The 15,552-nt window shown below is 38.6% G+C and overlaps 4 protein-coding genes across 11 annotated transcripts in view; 1 reads left to right on the top strand and 3 right to left on the bottom strand.

The window, feature by feature from the left end:
* LOC109465281 (oxidoreductase HTATIP2-like) overlaps positions 1-6,647 on the bottom strand; it is an 8,958-nt gene extending 2,311 nt beyond the window's left edge. Inside the window, exons 1-6 of one of the 2 annotated variants that reach the window (XM_019762467.1) lie at positions 6,525-6,647; positions 5,947-6,139; positions 5,626-5,733; positions 5,301-5,438; positions 4,953-5,014; positions 4,328-4,493 (exon numbers count right to left, since the gene is read on the bottom strand). In XM_019762467.1, coding sequence (XP_019618026.1) covers positions 4,328-4,493; positions 4,953-5,014; positions 5,301-5,438; positions 5,626-5,733; positions 5,947-6,138 — 666 coding nt within the window. In that variant the 5' untranslated portion in view covers position 6,139; positions 6,525-6,647. Of the gene's footprint in view, positions 1-4,252; positions 4,494-4,952; positions 5,015-5,300; positions 5,439-5,625; positions 5,734-5,946; positions 6,140-6,524 lie in introns of those variants that run through there. The other variant, XM_019762466.1, reaches the window with a different exon arrangement.
* LOC109465279 (oxidoreductase HTATIP2-like) lies at positions 1,308-3,870 on the bottom strand. 4 transcript variants are annotated; one of them, XM_019762463.1, is made up of 6 exons: positions 3,619-3,696; positions 3,203-3,411; positions 2,852-2,959; positions 2,319-2,456; positions 2,034-2,095; positions 1,308-1,708 (listed from the first exon to the last, which is right to left on the bottom strand). In XM_019762463.1, exons 2-6 carry the CDS (start codon positions 3,392-3,394, stop codon positions 1,492-1,494), a joined length of 717 nt encoding a protein of 238 aa, XP_019618022.1. In that variant the 5' UTR covers positions 3,395-3,411; positions 3,619-3,696; the 3' UTR covers positions 1,308-1,491. The 4 variants fall into 4 exon arrangements, with proteins under 4 accessions (XP_019618022.1, XP_019618021.1, XP_019618023.1 ...); XM_019762460.1 differs by having other exon boundaries at positions 1,319-1,708; positions 3,203-3,395; positions 3,619-3,870; XM_019762462.1 differs by lacking the exon at positions 3,619-3,696 and having other exon boundaries at positions 3,203-3,605.
* A 1,509-nt stretch (positions 6,648-8,156) lies between the features above and the next one.
* On the bottom strand, positions 8,157-11,607 carry LOC109465280 (oxidoreductase HTATIP2-like). Its single transcript, XM_019762465.1, has 6 exons — positions 11,423-11,607; positions 10,863-11,052; positions 10,581-10,688; positions 10,310-10,447; positions 9,982-10,043; positions 8,157-9,684 (listed from the first exon to the last, which is right to left on the bottom strand). Exons 1-6 carry the CDS (start codon positions 11,527-11,529, stop codon positions 9,468-9,470), a joined length of 822 nt encoding a protein of 273 aa, XP_019618024.1. The 5' UTR covers positions 11,530-11,607; the 3' UTR covers positions 8,157-9,467.
* A 206-nt stretch (positions 11,608-11,813) lies between these two features.
* The window catches only part of LOC109465246 (mitogen-activated protein kinase kinase kinase 12-like), a 34,943-nt gene continuing 31,204 nt past the window's right edge, over positions 11,814-15,552 (top strand). For 2 of the 4 annotated variants that reach the window (XM_019762403.1, XM_019762409.1), the window contains exon 1: positions 11,814-11,945. The gene's annotated coding sequence lies outside the window, so the exon portion shown is untranslated. Of the gene's footprint in view, positions 11,946-14,276; positions 14,323-14,757; positions 14,808-15,552 lie in introns of those variants that run through there. The other 2 variants (XM_019762407.1, XM_019762406.1) reach the window with 2 other exon arrangements.

Raw genomic sequence — 15,552 nt, forward strand, 5'->3', positions numbered from 1 at the left:
TTTGATCTGGGCCCTCATGTTGGTACAAGTTTGTACTCACTGGCATATCGATAAGAACACACAGGGCAATTTCAATGATTCTCAACAACATGACCAGTTTTGGCCCAGATATTACCTTTCAAAGTGTGTCCTACTTTTCCTGTGGATGTGTGAGCACAGTAGGTACTTACAACCATTGAAACTGTACACTGAACTGTTTATAGAGGTATAAAGGGGTTGTATTTGTTTGCAGTCACATCCACTCAAGTATGGAAGAGGAACTAATCGTGATAGTTTTTATTTTTTGAGAGTAACCTACAGATTGTGGAGTTGTGAATTGTCTATGTGATCCCGGTGTTAACTTGAACCCAAGGTTTTTGATTGAAAATTATACCACAGAGTTGTAAGGACTATATGGAGTTGTTCTTTTTGTACAGAAAGTTGCCTTATGATGGATATGTATATGTATCCACTGCTCCAACTTCCTTTAACTTTTCTACCACACTAAAATTTTCCTTTTTAAAATCTCTGCTTGTACATGTTATGTAAGCCAGTAATTTATTTAGGAATCAAAAGGGAAGTAATTTTTTATTCTTTCCCCCAAATTGTACTGTGATACCATGGTATACACCTCTAACTGGCTTTAAGAGGAAAAAGTTTAAAATGTCCTGTATCTTGGAGTTGTGTTTTGTTAGTTGTACAAGCTGTGTCAAGAAGTATCCTTTATTTATTCTCAATTTGAGCATGTTTCATACTGGTAGTTTCACACACCTCAACAATAATCCACACTGTCTAATGCAAATGCTGTAATGACAAAGTCCAGGAGTACGGTAATTGTTTTACATTTGATTCAAAATAGAAATGAAATTGTGGCACGGACATGTTAAAACAATTGTACACCTTCCGTATGTTTGCATCAGCACACTTATTGTACATACACTGTTACAGGCTTGCAGTGGCAGGGTTTGAATGTGTTGAATTTTCTTGTAATTTTAATGGAGGGGGAAGAAATAACCACAATGGAAACGACGATCTGTTCAATCATAGAGTGTAGATGGACCAAAATGTACATTTCTCAATACAGACGGGAATTAAAATACAACACAACTTGTTTGAATGATTTTTTTTTTCAAAATTATCTTCGCCCAAATGACTTATTGCTGTGACTTGGCCTACATGGTTTGGATAGAGAAATCAGACATATTTGAACTGGGTTTGTAGAATGTGGGTTTTATGAAACATACACACAAAATTGATAGACATAAATTCTTGTTTTAGAAATAATAACTTTATTGCAATATACTAGGTATATATATATATATATAATGTATGGTATCTACTGTTATCTAACAAACATACAAAACAGTAGTATGGGATGAAAGTATGCTTTTATATAAAATCCATCAAAAAAGACATATTTTCCTAACTATTTCTCAAACTAATTCTCTGACCTTGTTATACAAGAGTTTGTTGAAAGGTTTAATACACAAGACATCACTAAAAAATGTGCAACTATTTTTTACATTCCTTTCCACTTGCCACTAGATGGATACCTTTGTTATCAATAATCTTCACAGCCTCTTCACTCGGGTCCAGGACAGTGTTGACCATGGCTTTGCCGATAGTTTCAGCAGGAACAGACATCAGTGTGGGTTTGAAGTAGATGATGGGAGTCAGCAGCGCAACTAAGACCCTGGAATTCCTCTTGGCCTGCTGGGCTAGGATCAGTCTTATGGGAAAGTAACAAGATTTTTTTTATCTTTGTTTCATCAAAAAATGAAATGTTTTCTTTATCTCAAACATTGGACCAACAATACATGAGTCAGTGAATAATTTCAGCAGGTTGGTGAATGATTGGAAAAGTTCTTTATTCGCAATGATTGATGTTACGTGACCGTTTTTGTTCTGTTAACATTTTGATGAACAGTCATCGAAACTTAGGTTCTTGTTAAACAAGTGGTTGTGAATAAAGAACTGCACTATTGAAATTCATAATTTGACAAAGTAAAAAATGTTAATGTTACAACACAGGCAAAAACAAAATATTTCAATACCCTGGTCGGAAAATAGACAACTTCTGAAAGCCCATGTCTGTGCACTCAGCTTCCACCTGACCCTGAAAGGGAGAATGTTACAGAAAAAGTGGATCTTTTGTCTCAGACCATTTCAGAAAAGGAAGTCAAACACAAGAACTTGTCTTTTTCCATGATATTCCCAATTAGCCTTTACAAGAATTTGCAATAAACGTCTTTATTATGGTACATGGTATACATAACAGAAAAATGACTGGAAAATGAGCCATGGAGCTATAACATGATAGCAGTTCACTACAGTCATACCTTCAGTCTCTTGTGGACCATCATGGAGTCCTTGTCTGCATCGATGGCAGATGTAAGTACAAAATGGCTGCAGCCTCCAGCTTTAGCCAGCTCTGCTACTTTCACGATGTAGTCATGGTTTGATTTTTGGTATTCCTCCTAAAAACAAATATGTGTTTCTGGTCATGACCATAGTTTATATACATGTAGTTAAAACAATGAGGTTTGAAAAATCTATCCTTATGCCACCAAAATTATTTGTCCAGTATTACATTTGTACAAGCTTTTCCAGCAGTGCTTTAACGTTCCCACAACTAAACTTTTGCTAGTAAATTTGTACCGGTCAGAGAGTTAAGAAGCAAAGGTTATAAACAGTATCAAGGAGCCTCCTTATAGGAACCTCCTTGGTATCAGCAATGCTACTTACAATAACTAATATCTGATGTTTGTTTAAGATCTATGCAGTAAATTTTAGCATTTAATACAAAAATGCAATGTACAGTTTTTTTCTGGATACTGCATTGGCTGTTAAACCCTGCCCCCTTCTTACTTACTTTTCCGACACTTCCTTTCGCTGCTCCAAGACAAACAAAGCCCACGCTGTGACCTTTGAACTCATCTGCATAATCTTCTAACTTCTCGAAGTCTACTATCTTCTGTTCCTGCAGATTCAAGGACAAATGATATGTAAAGGTGTGCATTATTGCTTCCTACATCATGGTTTAAAATAACTAGTAACGTTCCATACATGTATAACATGATCAATTTTACAGTAAATAAATGTCATAAAGTGGACAAACTAGGTCAAAGGCAGACTGCATGTCTTATCTTGTGGCCATGATGAGCACTTTGATTTTATTGTTTATGTTTGCAAATTGTGCCAGTAGAGTTTAGAATTAGCCTACCAACATGTTGTACTTCTCCTCTTCATACTTGTCAAGTTTCCTTCGACCAATCAGGACCACCTTCTGGAAGATATTCCGGTTCACAAGTTCTTCAACCAATGCCGAGCCAGTTCCACCCGTATGTCCCACCACAAAAGCCGTCTGATTGGTCGACCTGAACTCCTCTTCCTTGCCTGGGGCAGCTTCAGCCATTCTGTCAAATCAAGGAGCTTAACTGACCTTGGTCAAATATTTACATTCGGTTTTTACTTGGTGAAAGAAATACAAAACAATATCAGCCTCCAGATGTAATGATGCTGCAAATCTTCTTGTGGTTGAACTAAAGTGAACTTGATCAATTGGTCCAGACTGCAAATTCAAAATGAAAATTCCAGGGTAATTTATAACATGTATGAATGTACAGTGCATAACGTTACCTGCAAAATTCTTCTTCACTCTCAGTGGGAACAGTTGCAAGCCAAGCAATCAGGATTCCTAATATAACCACAAAACTGGCCAAAATTGTGGCTCCAATCTGAAACATAGGGTTAGAGAACTCCTAATATGTCCTGCTGATGTTGTTTACACAGTCACTGCTGGCACACCCCTCCTGCTAGTGAGGTCACCTGTCAATAACAGGCCGCATCACACTTTTGTATCCTTCCACAGGCAATAGTCCTTCAACTAAAACACATTATTGTTGGACACAAACATGAACACTCAGTTGTCTTCTCTCTAACATGTTAGCTGCATTATTTTTCTTTAACTTTGATACAGTATACATGTATGTAGAATGCTTCATTTTACTGGCCATTGATTGAATGTTGACGGCTGCATGTTGGTGGTGACTCAGCATGTAATGTTAGACGACTGCAGTTCTATTATGCTCTACTAGAGGTCGCTGCACACATGCGGAAGTGTTTGTATGTCATCATTGACAGGTTGATTGCAACTGGAGACAACAACAAAATAGATACAATACATGGTATAGTACATGGAGTAATCCTTACTCATACTTTACAATAAAAGGTTATTAAAAACAGCTTTATAATTATTGAAAAATCAACACCACAAATTTTAAAATAAAGTTTATTTTCCAGAATTCTTTCCTTGCGCCAGTCGATGTATGCTTTTATTGTCAATAATCTCCACTGGTTCCTGACAGGGCTCCAGAACTGTGTTGACCATCGCCTTGGCAACTGTTTCCACAGGAACAGATAGGAGCGTGGGTTTGAAGTAAATGATGGGAGCCAGCAGCTTACGGAAGAACCCCTCTGATACCCGCCTTTCCTCACGTTCCGCAAGGAGTAGTCTGATGGGAAATACATTAGGGACCATAAGCCATTAGGTGACATTTAGAGTTGATGCTTCAAAATTTTGAAACCGTGGTATACTAGCCTGGATACCAGCCTTTGAAAATTTTCTAAGTACAGTCTTTGCTTGTCTACCAAGTTATGAAGAGAATATACTATAGCTAAAAGGGTTGGTATTCAGGCGAAACTGTTGCTGCACTGACATTGTTTTTTCTGTTTCAATTATTGATGGGGTCAGCAAAAATTATAAATGACAATTGGCCTAATGATGCTATCTATTACACATCATGTTTTGTGATAAAAAGAAATGAACAATTACCTCAAATTTTAAAACGTTATCAACCATAATGCAATCCTCTATGTTTACAGGCTCAGATTTGTGAATCTGACAGGGCTCTTAAGAGTCATGACCATTGCACGATAGTACATGTACGAGTATTACAATTAAGACTACTTACCCTGGCCTGAAAATAGACAGCCTCTGGAAGCCCAGGTCTGCGCATTCTGCTTCAACCTCACCCTTATGTTGAGTGAATGGAAAAAGGAGGATGTCAAAACTCTATAGATGTACATTATTTACTGACATTAAACAATTGTGACCAGTTATAAAACATTGTGACTGGTTATGAAACTTTGTGACCAGTTGTGCATCATCCGGTTCCATGCATCCAGCCAAATACATTTATCCCTTAATTCACATGGTGCATCTGCCCTCCAATACATGACATCATGCAGTCAAACATATCAGGTAACATTTCAATCTAAGGAAATCCCTATCCTGATATGAAGGGTTCCACCACAATTACCTTCACTCTGTTGTACAGCAGTGACGAGTTCTTGTCTGCTCCTGTAGAAGATACAATCGAGAAATGTCTGCAGCCTCCAGCTTTAGCTAGTTCTGCTACCTTCATCATGTAGTCATGGTCCACTCTTTTGAACCCCTCCTGGAAAGACAACTCAATGAGCCCTCCATAAGGCAATAAGAGATGGCAGACATACATGTATATCATGACATACAGAAACACACATGAACACACAGACAGCCAAAAACAATACTTCACACCTTTCTACACATTTCTGGCCATATTAAAATTTATACATTTTCACAAAGAATAATATGATAAAACTCACTTTTCCCACTTTAGCTCTAGTGGTGCCCAGACAGGCAAAGCCCACGCTGTGACCTTTGAACTCATCTGCAGAATCCTCTAACTGCTCAAAGTCCACAATCTTTTGATCCTGCAGAGGAAGAGACATTGAATTATGTCTAGCTTTATCAGCAATCTGGCAATTAAAAGAATACTTAAATATTAGGTCAAAAGTATATTAACCAAACATCTGATAATGATATAACGGCCGTTATATACTCTTCAGGGTAGTTTGATTGACAGGACTTTATGTCTGAAACTGTTTGTAGAAAGTCGAATGCAAACAATTGTAACATCCACCTACCAACATGTTGTACGTCTCCCCTTCATACTTGTCAAGTTTCCTTCGACCAATCAGGACCACCCTCTGGAAGATGTTCCGGTTCACTAGTTCTTCAACCAATGCTGAGCCAGTTCCACCCGTATGTCCCACCACAAAAGCTGTCTGATTGGTTGACCTGAACTCCTCTTCCTTTCCTGGAGCTGCCTCAGCCATTCTGTAGAATTTTTTGGTTTCAAAATACTGTATCAAGTTAATGTTAAATTTCTGTATATGCACAATATGCAGATATTTGATACAATCTTTGATGAGTGTCAGTGTATGTGACAAACCAAAGATGCAAGGGGAAGAGTTGGTCAAATGTTAGAATGATAATTTCTGCCAAACTGTAATGTTTATATAGGTGATCAACCGACCTTCCTGGTGGTGTACATTTCTCTCTGTTCAACCAAGGAGCTTCTTGGTTCAACTCTCCTTACATCTGCTTGGAGATAACGTTATAAGAGCCCAAACGTTTAATATCCCCTTTCATCTTAAAAGATTTTCTGTTCAATAAACAAATACTAAATGGCAGCTTGGTGAAATGATGAATGCCCTCTTACCTTGGATGAATAATTAGAGGGGAGGAGCGTAATGGCTAATATGACGCACTGAGTCACAGACTGACCGGCTGACCCTCCCAACAAAATCATACCGCAGCACACCTCTGTATCCCTCCACCCAAAATAATCCCACCTCTCAAACGTATACATTTTTCTGGAATGCTGACATAATGCTAATATTTCTACTTATCTGCATACTATATGGATGCTTTTACTTCGCTAGTGTTTTTTTTTTTGCTGCACTGTGTTAGTGTCTTTGATTTGAGTGAATTTACTTCGGAACCGTACTTTGCTTCGATCGTCCGCATATGGGTCGAGGGTAAACCAGCTGCAGTTTTAGCACACTTTGCTAGAGGTCGCTACAAGCACGTGGAGATGACGATAGGACCACCAGAAAAGAAGAGCATCCTTCGGACGACCCGGCTGAAGTGTAGACGGACCGGTGGTTTTTGGCGAACCAAATGAGTGAAACAGTAGGTGAGAAAGCTATATACATCCTTCCCATGTTGCTACAAAATTATTGGACAAAATGTTCCAGCATGAAGTACTTTTTTGACGAAGGGAAATAGACAAGAATTTACGGTGTTGTTATTCTACATAGCAGGTGAGGTGTAGATCGTCTTAGATGTTTGGTCAGAATTTGCAGAAGAAGTGGTATTATTTCACAACTTTTCCTCAGAATCATTGTGGGAAGATTTTTGGAATCTAGAAATGCAAGTCTAGTGTAATCTGGTTTCGTCAAACTTGAGAAAAACATGATTTGCCGCCTTTTACGTTACAACCCACCCGCGGAAATGAATGGGCAGTCCCTAATCGGGGTTTGTCTGAATCATGACCAAATTTCCCGCCAAAAGGCCTCTTTGTTTCCAATAATTTTCACAACTTTTGCTCAGATTTTCTTTGCTACTGGCCACTCTAATAAATTACACTTTAAGGCTGAAGCCTGTGAGGGTGGGCATTCTTTTTATATGTGCTTTTAGAAATAATGACACTACGTTTTGTTTTTCTAGTACACCGCTCAGCAGCGCCACCTGGCTGAACATCAGAACTGCAGGGCAACTGACAGGTAACTAACAGGCTTTTCTCACCAGGGTAACTATCTACTCTCCGTGCATTACTACACTTTAAGGATAAAAAATAAAACTTGAAGTATGCCTCATCAACGTCTTGTTTTAGTCTCGATGCAATCTCTTTTCACCTACATGTAACATTAACTACACCTTTGAATTACTTACTAATTTTGTGTGTGCAATTTCAAGCGTTTTTACATTGCTTCTGTACATTTGGACTGCGCTATTTTCGAGGCTCCAGACATTTTGCGATTTCGATCTGCTACCATCTGAAGATGCAGAGGTGTTGTGTATGGATGTCCAGTGTCCCCATAATTTTACACATGATCATCTTTTTGTGAACTGGCTCTTGCGCTACCAGGATGAGCGACAGCAGAGTGAGTGTACTAGTATTTTCATAACCATTTTCATAAATAAGAAGGGAAATTACTACATACTACATTGTATTTTATTATGGAACTTGAAATTCCATGCAGTAAAACATGGGAACGTGAAAGTGTGATCTTATTGTATGGTTCATATAAAATTCTGTCAATAATAAGCGTGAAAACTAGGGTAAATACATGTAACAGTTACAATAGTTAATTCAAGCTTTCCTACACTTTCAAACACATTGCTTAACTGTAACTGGAAGATACATGTAAGTTGATGTAACGCAATACTTTTTCTCACATTTTCTCACATGCACTATGCAGATTTAAGTTGCACTTCATGACAAGGGTTAAATGGGTGCTTTCTCTGCTTCTTTGATGACTTGTATACTAATTCTAAATTTAAAGCGTTATCCAAATGTTATCAGACTATTATAAACGTATGCTACAAATCTCTTTACAGGACCTGGAGGCAATTGAAAAGTTTTACACAGGTCTGTTCACAGCAGCATTCAGCACCAAGGACAGGGTTACGCCCAGGATGATATAAGGTAATGTAGCAATTGTTTTTTACAGGGTCTAGAGTCACTAGATATGTTTTATACAGTAGAACAGGTCTGTTAATAACAGATGGCAGTCAGCACCAAGGACAGGCTCATTTTAGGTTGTTATGCATGTGTGTTGCATGCCTAATTCTAATTGGTACTGAAAAACTAAAAAAAGTTCTTTTTCAAAGAAGTATCAAGTATCAAGTTAAAATTATTTCATTTGGTCATTCCATAAACTGTCCTGAGATCCTTTCATAAAACTCACATCTTTAAAATCATGAAAAATACAAAACTACAAATGTAGTTTAAAATCTATCAAACACCATACATAAGGAAGGCTATGATGACGCGATACAAGAAGACAACAGTGTGACAAGATGAGCACAATTGCATAGTAGATATTACCTTAGTAATTGGACTTAATCATCTACCAATCATCTTCATTGGATGAATCTATGGATTAAAACATGTGACACTGGGCATGAGAAGTATTGATCACAATAACTGGAAGGAATGACAATGTTATTGAAATTCACAAATGTACCAAAACAGAAAGGACATCAAATAATAACTTCAAACATAACAGCCTAAAGCAGCAAACATGCACCTGTAACTATCAGCATTCATTATAATTTTCAACAATGTTGACATTTTTCACTACAATAAAATCAGTACAAAATTTCCACCACAAAGGTTATATTAGTAGAAATTCGAAAGAACACTTCAGTTTGTTCCCTAAACTGCATATTTCTATCATGAACAGTATTGTCTGAACATGTAGAGTATCATCAATAGTATTCCCTTTTCCTGTTTAAATTCAGTTCTTCTGCATCATACACTCTGGTTATTGACATGAATTTCAAATAATCATTAGATTAGAATGCACTAAAAACAAGGAGACTGATACACACAACGATTACAAAACAGGAGCTTTTGACACAAGCAAAGTTGATATCAACATAATTTCCCCTTAGCCAATAGATGCACTGCTTTGTTTTCAAATATCTCTGATGGCTTCTCACTGGGTGAGAGCACTATGTTGACCATCGCCTTGGCGACAGTTTCCACGGGGCAGGTCATGACGGTGGGAGCGATGTACTTGAGGGGGGCTAGCACTTTACGTGCGAACCACTCCCCTGGCCTGCTCTCCTTACGGTCCACCATCAGAACCCTGAGGAGGAAGTCACAAAATCACAAACATTGACTGATGTCAGAATGTCAGAAATAGTTCTGGTCCAAGTGCTGCCTCCTTGCATTCAAAATTAGTCTAAAATGCACTTACTCCTATGAGAGTTTGGGGTGATGTTTGTGAAAACCGTTAGATTTCCGTAAAATTCAAATGTGATCTAAGCCATGTTGCCAGAAATACAGCTTATATGCTATACACATCAGGGCCTTTTGTAACCAAAGTATTTACCTAAAGTAGTTATTCATTATTACATATTTAGTTAAGAAGAGTGTAACTTACCCTGGCCTGAAGATAGACAGCTTGTCAAACCCCACATCTGCACACTCAGCTTCTACTTCTCCCTGTGGATAGATACAGCAATAGACAAGAATTGTTATCATCTACTGTAGTTGTAGTAGCAGTAGCAATAGTAGAAATCATTTCAGTGCTGTTCAACGAAGGTTCTCTAAAATATCTTAACACACCTGTCAAACATGTTGGATTAGAACATTGAAAGTATATGATAGGTTCTTAATTTTTTTGCTTGTAATTTTGCAATTGCAGCCACTAGTTTTAAACTCTAGGCCCCTCTCCCCTGAGCCTCCCATGCATAGTTTTTTGTTCTTACCTTGACTCTAGGGTAGAGGAAACTGGAATTCTTGTTTGCTCCTTGTGAGGACTGCAGGACAAAGTGACCACAGCCTCCCTCCTTAGCCAGCTTTGCAGTCGTCATCACATAGTCATGGTCTACTCTCTTAAACCCCTCCTATAGTCAAAAACAAGGACAAAATAGAAATGATGAAGTAAAATTATTTGTCTTCTTTGCAAGACTATCCTTTCTGGGCCTCAAGGGTGTGCATGGGGGTTTGGTCTAACAGGAAGAAGGTTAAACCACTCACCACTCCTGACTTTCCCCTGGTCGTCCCCAGACAGCAGAACCCAACACTGTGTCCCTTGAACAAGTCTGCATGGTCTTCCAACTTCTCATAGTCAACCACTTTCTGCTCCTGATATACATAACAAGGCATAATAAGACGTGTGAGACTGTATATGCTAAGAAACAAATTGAGCCAAGTTCAACATGCAATTGAAGACTTCAGAAATGACTTCATTTCAGTTCAAAAAATTTTAAAACATCTCAAGATTTTGGAAGAACCGAGGAAACTTAAACTACCACTTACGAGTTTATTGTACTTCTCCCCTTCATAGTTGAGTTCCCTTCGACCAATCAGGACCACCTTCTGGAAGATGTTCCGGTTCACAAGTTCCTCCACCAATACCTTCCCAGTTTCCCCAGTATATCCCACCACAAAGGCTGTCTGATTGGTTGATCTGAACTCCTCTTCCTTTCCTGGAGCTGCCTCAGCCATTCTGTGGAATATTCATATCAAATTATGTTTAATACTTGACAAAGGGGTGCTTAATACTTGACAGAGGGGTAATGAAATAAAGAATGACTTTGTAGTTTGTTGCAAATCTAAATGTGTCCTTGACCTAACTAAGCTTTGGGCTAGAGGTCTTAATGTTTTGGCAAGTTTTAAAATGCTGATGACAGTCCAGATAATATTCTTTTTGGGCGGAACTAACTATACAGTCATATTAAAATGAAATTTGCATTGTCATCATGAACTTTGGTGAACTACACAACTGTATTGTCTTTGTATTGGATACTGAGTACTGAACAGTAAATAATGCAGTGCATTTGAAGTACTGAATGATCATTTGTCTACACAAAGCATACCTGCAAATTTCTCGTTGTCTTTCAATCGGAGTCACCTCAAGCCAGGCTATCAGGATTCCTAAGAAAGCCACAAATCCGGCGAAAACTGTGGCTCCGATGTGAAACATGGGACTGGGGAAGACCCTGCTATACCGGAAGTGGCCGCAGGTGTCGTGAACCAGGATGGAGCGTCAGGCGTCACATGATGGCCGTTGTGTCTATTGTGCACCCTCCTTAATATTGTCAATATTTATTGAGAAAATGATTCTGTATGTGCAAACAGGCTCTAAAACATTATACAGAACAATATAAAAAATAGTTCATTAGAACCTAATGATCAGTGTTGCTTTATGTGTGTGAGATTATAACATATAATTTAAAAGATATTACTATCTGTAAGGGGGGTGTAGAATTGGTGGAACAGCAGATTCCTGGGTTAGCCGACATGGCGGCCTAGCGGTGTAGGAAGGAGATGGATGTTTTGGACACGATTTCTGCTATTTTTCAGCCGATCTAGCCGCTTTTGGTGCATCTAGAAAGAGAGGTAGGATTTTGACGTTTTATCGATTTGTTATCAAATATTTTTAGCGCCGATCTGCGAAGTGATCCGCCATTAATCTGCGTGGATTTTACCGCTCGATCGTCTGCTGGTCGCGTGACACATCTATAGTAGCGGTGTCAAAGTAGCAATTTGTTAGTCCTTGTCTATGATTAAGGTATTTCTTGGGCCACAATTAAGGGCATTTTCGTGTAAAAAATGGTCGCTACCTTTTCCTAGACGTCTGCGACCTTACAGGTGTCACATTTTTGTCGTGATGATCAAGATATACCAGAAGTCAACTGTCATTTTCTACGCTAGAAAAAGGCAACAAAAACAAGATTGCAACACAAAAACAAATCGGCAACTTTCTCTTCGCGACAGAATACGAGATAATTTTCTCTCCAGAAAAACATTCAATTTACCGAGGGACTAATTCTACTGCGTGGAAGAATATTGGATTATGTAGATTGATTTTGGATATACCTGCATTTCGGGACGGCCCGCTAGTAATCTCTCGGGAGACATAAATTTGCAAAATAGGGTTTGTGCGTGATGTTTATCGGGGATACGTTCAATAATGATGAATTATTAATGAAGCTGTCCCCTCCTCCAGCCGTTTGACCAAATTTGGTATGATGTTCATATGACTCAGATACGATGAGACCATCCGTACCTTTCCCGAAAATAATCACACCTGGAAAAAATGCCCAGGACTTTTGTTGGTGCTTTAATTTCCTGAAATGTATGCTACAGAAAGTGTCTTTCTTTACTTATGGCATAACCTGCAGAAAATCATATTACAGAAGTTTTTATTTGTTTATTTTAATGACAGGTTGTTGGCAAAAGCCCAGCTATACCTGTCAAATTGTCAAGTTGTAGTGTAAACTTGTTTGTTATATGTGCAGTTGATTCATTCCCTCCATTGCCCATGATTGTATAAACGTGTTTCCTTATAATTTAAGTCATCAAACAAAGTTTATTGCCAGAATGAATGTGTATAATCTAGGAACTAAGATTTAAAGCACATATTACTCATTTGTATGTGATTGCTACTTGTTAAGTTGAAGGTTCCAACAGGTGTTGTTAATTCATACCTCACTGCCTTGCACGCTAAGGAGTGATGATGTCACTTGTACTATATTTAGCCCTGACTCACCCCTCCCAGTACAAGTTGTGCCTTTTGTTTGTCTGGTCGTCAGGTTACAATGTTTACAAACAGTGGTCTTCCTCTAGAGTCTTACCCCCTGATTTCTTCTCCAAAGGGACGCTGTGGCCTATTTTCTTTGGCAGTTACACATTGATTTTTGCACCTTTACCAGAAACGTTTGAGTGTGAAAAGTTGGTTGACCTATCTCAGCCTTATCACATTTCCATTTGAGGGAGGTTTGGCATTTCATGTGACATTGTGAGCAACACCTTTGTCCTTTTGACTGCTAGGCTGGCACGAAAGTCTCAATGTCTACAAATTTTATCATCTTTTGACAAAGGTTGTCATCATTATCATATCTAGGTAATAACTTCAATGAAGATCAATGATTTTCGCAGTCCATGTACTAGTATCATTTCAGCTACCAAGCCTGAGCTACCATAACACAAGTGTGCATCATACTAATATACAAGCTTGATCAGATTTGAGGTGTTGTCTTGAAAGCTTGTCACCCTCCCCAAGAAGGTCATGTTTTTGGTAGTGTTCGTGTGTGTATGTCTGTCAACAATTACATGATAACTTTTGAGATGGCTTAGATAATAGAGATGTAATAGTATTGTCTCAATATTTGGTGGGTAGATCTTGATAAGACCTAAAAATGATTTTGGTCCACCTGGCAGCTTTGTATGGTACTGCAGTGGAACTTAAAAGGTTTTTATATCTCGTGATCTTGACATGCTAGGGTCGACCCGGTCATGAATTTTGGGTTAATGCTCAGTATCATTTGGCAAGGGTATGAGGTTGTGGAACTCTAGTTTCTGCAAATAGACAAGTTTTTATTGGTAAACCAGATACTAGATAGTTAGTGAGTGAGTGTGAGTGAGTGTGGTTTTAGACTTTGTTCCCTGCACCTCACGTCCAGGTTGTTTGCTCTACCTTAGAAGGAGCTGTGGCTCATGTGCAAAACAAATACCAGAGACCTTTGCCTGTTCTGCAGTGAGTCACGTTCCACCTGAGGGTAGGAAAAGTGTAGGTTTGGTTCCCTCTGGATGAAAGCCAAGGTCACAGTGGTAGCAATGGGCATGGGAAAAGCACCTAATGCAGCACAGATGGTGGGGAAGTAAACTGGCAATAGTTGTGGTTACAGTTGGTATGTAGCTGGGGGACTATGTTTAGTACATGTCATCGTGCCCAGTCAGTGTGGATCATACATGAGGTGCAGCAGGCAATAAGGTAACTGCACGCATGATTTTGGCCTGGATTTGACATAATGACAGTTTACTGTTGCCAATCTAGGTAGTCGTATATTTGAGAATAATATATATGATACTTTTTTTTTTACATCTTGATCAAGACTACAGGACCCCTTAGAATTGTCATACCTCTTGTGCCTGAACATGATGTTTCATCATACAAAATTGAGACAATGGGAAAAAATTCAGGCTGGCTAGAACACTATACCACACCCATGAGGAAATGAGAACATTCCATTTTTTAACACAGGTACAGTATTGTAATCATGGTTACCTCAGTAATACCATAATGGTGACGTTTAGCGTCTGACACTGAGGTGAGTGTATGGTCATTTTTAGACTCTTCCGGGGGAATCCCCAGGTTTGTCTATTGTGTTCGCTCAGCAGTGTGTGACAGTAGGTGCCGGTCTGGTCTCGTGCAGATTACGTGTTCATTTTACAGGTGGAGTGTGTCGGCATGAAGAGGTAAGAGCAAGCAATTTGATAAATTCATAGCTGCTCACATATCTGAGGGGAATAGAAACTCAATATATGGTACCGACTGGTATATGAAAAGATAAGGTGACCAACTGATATGGTCAGGATAACCTGACTTGCTCTCCAAGCAGGGGTTTAGGCTTTGGTGCATGTTTTATGCGTTTTCAGGCATTTTATCACGCTTCCTTTTTTGCACAGTGGTATCATTTTTTTTTACACCTGGCAAATGGTAAGTGCCTTATTTGCAGGCCAATTTGAAAAGGTTATGAAAAGATCTGCTTGACTGAACACTTGAGTTGAGGTACATGTATCAGTATTCAGTAGACTTACCTTTATACTATAGTTGTATTACTAGCATCCCAAATCATCTTTTGTACAACGTCAAGACTCATGTACCTTCCTGTCCATGACTTTGTTCATATATGTAACATTCTAGTGTAGTTTATTATTTTTGGAGAGTTATTTAGACAACAGGAAGAAGACGGCTTTGTTGGATCTTTGAGATTTTTTGTTTAATTAGACTCTCTCATGACGGAAATTTTGTTTTTTTATGAGTTATTTATGCAGATGTAAACAGGAACAGGAAGATGTCAGCATTAGTGGGTCGTTCAGACCTTTGTGTAATTAATCTCACGTTTTATGTAAATAGCTTAGACTTTTAGAGTTATTTATGTAGATGTAAGCAGGAAGTCTGCAGATCATGTTCAAGCCTGCAGTGTCTGTATAGTGTAGC

Source organism: Branchiostoma belcheri, unplaced genomic scaffold (assembly GCF_001625305.1).
Source record: "Branchiostoma belcheri isolate BF01 breed outbred unplaced genomic scaffold, Haploidv18h27 scaffold15, whole genome shotgun sequence".
Lineage (NCBI taxonomy): Eukaryota > Metazoa > Chordata > Leptocardii > Amphioxiformes > Branchiostomatidae > Branchiostoma > Branchiostoma belcheri.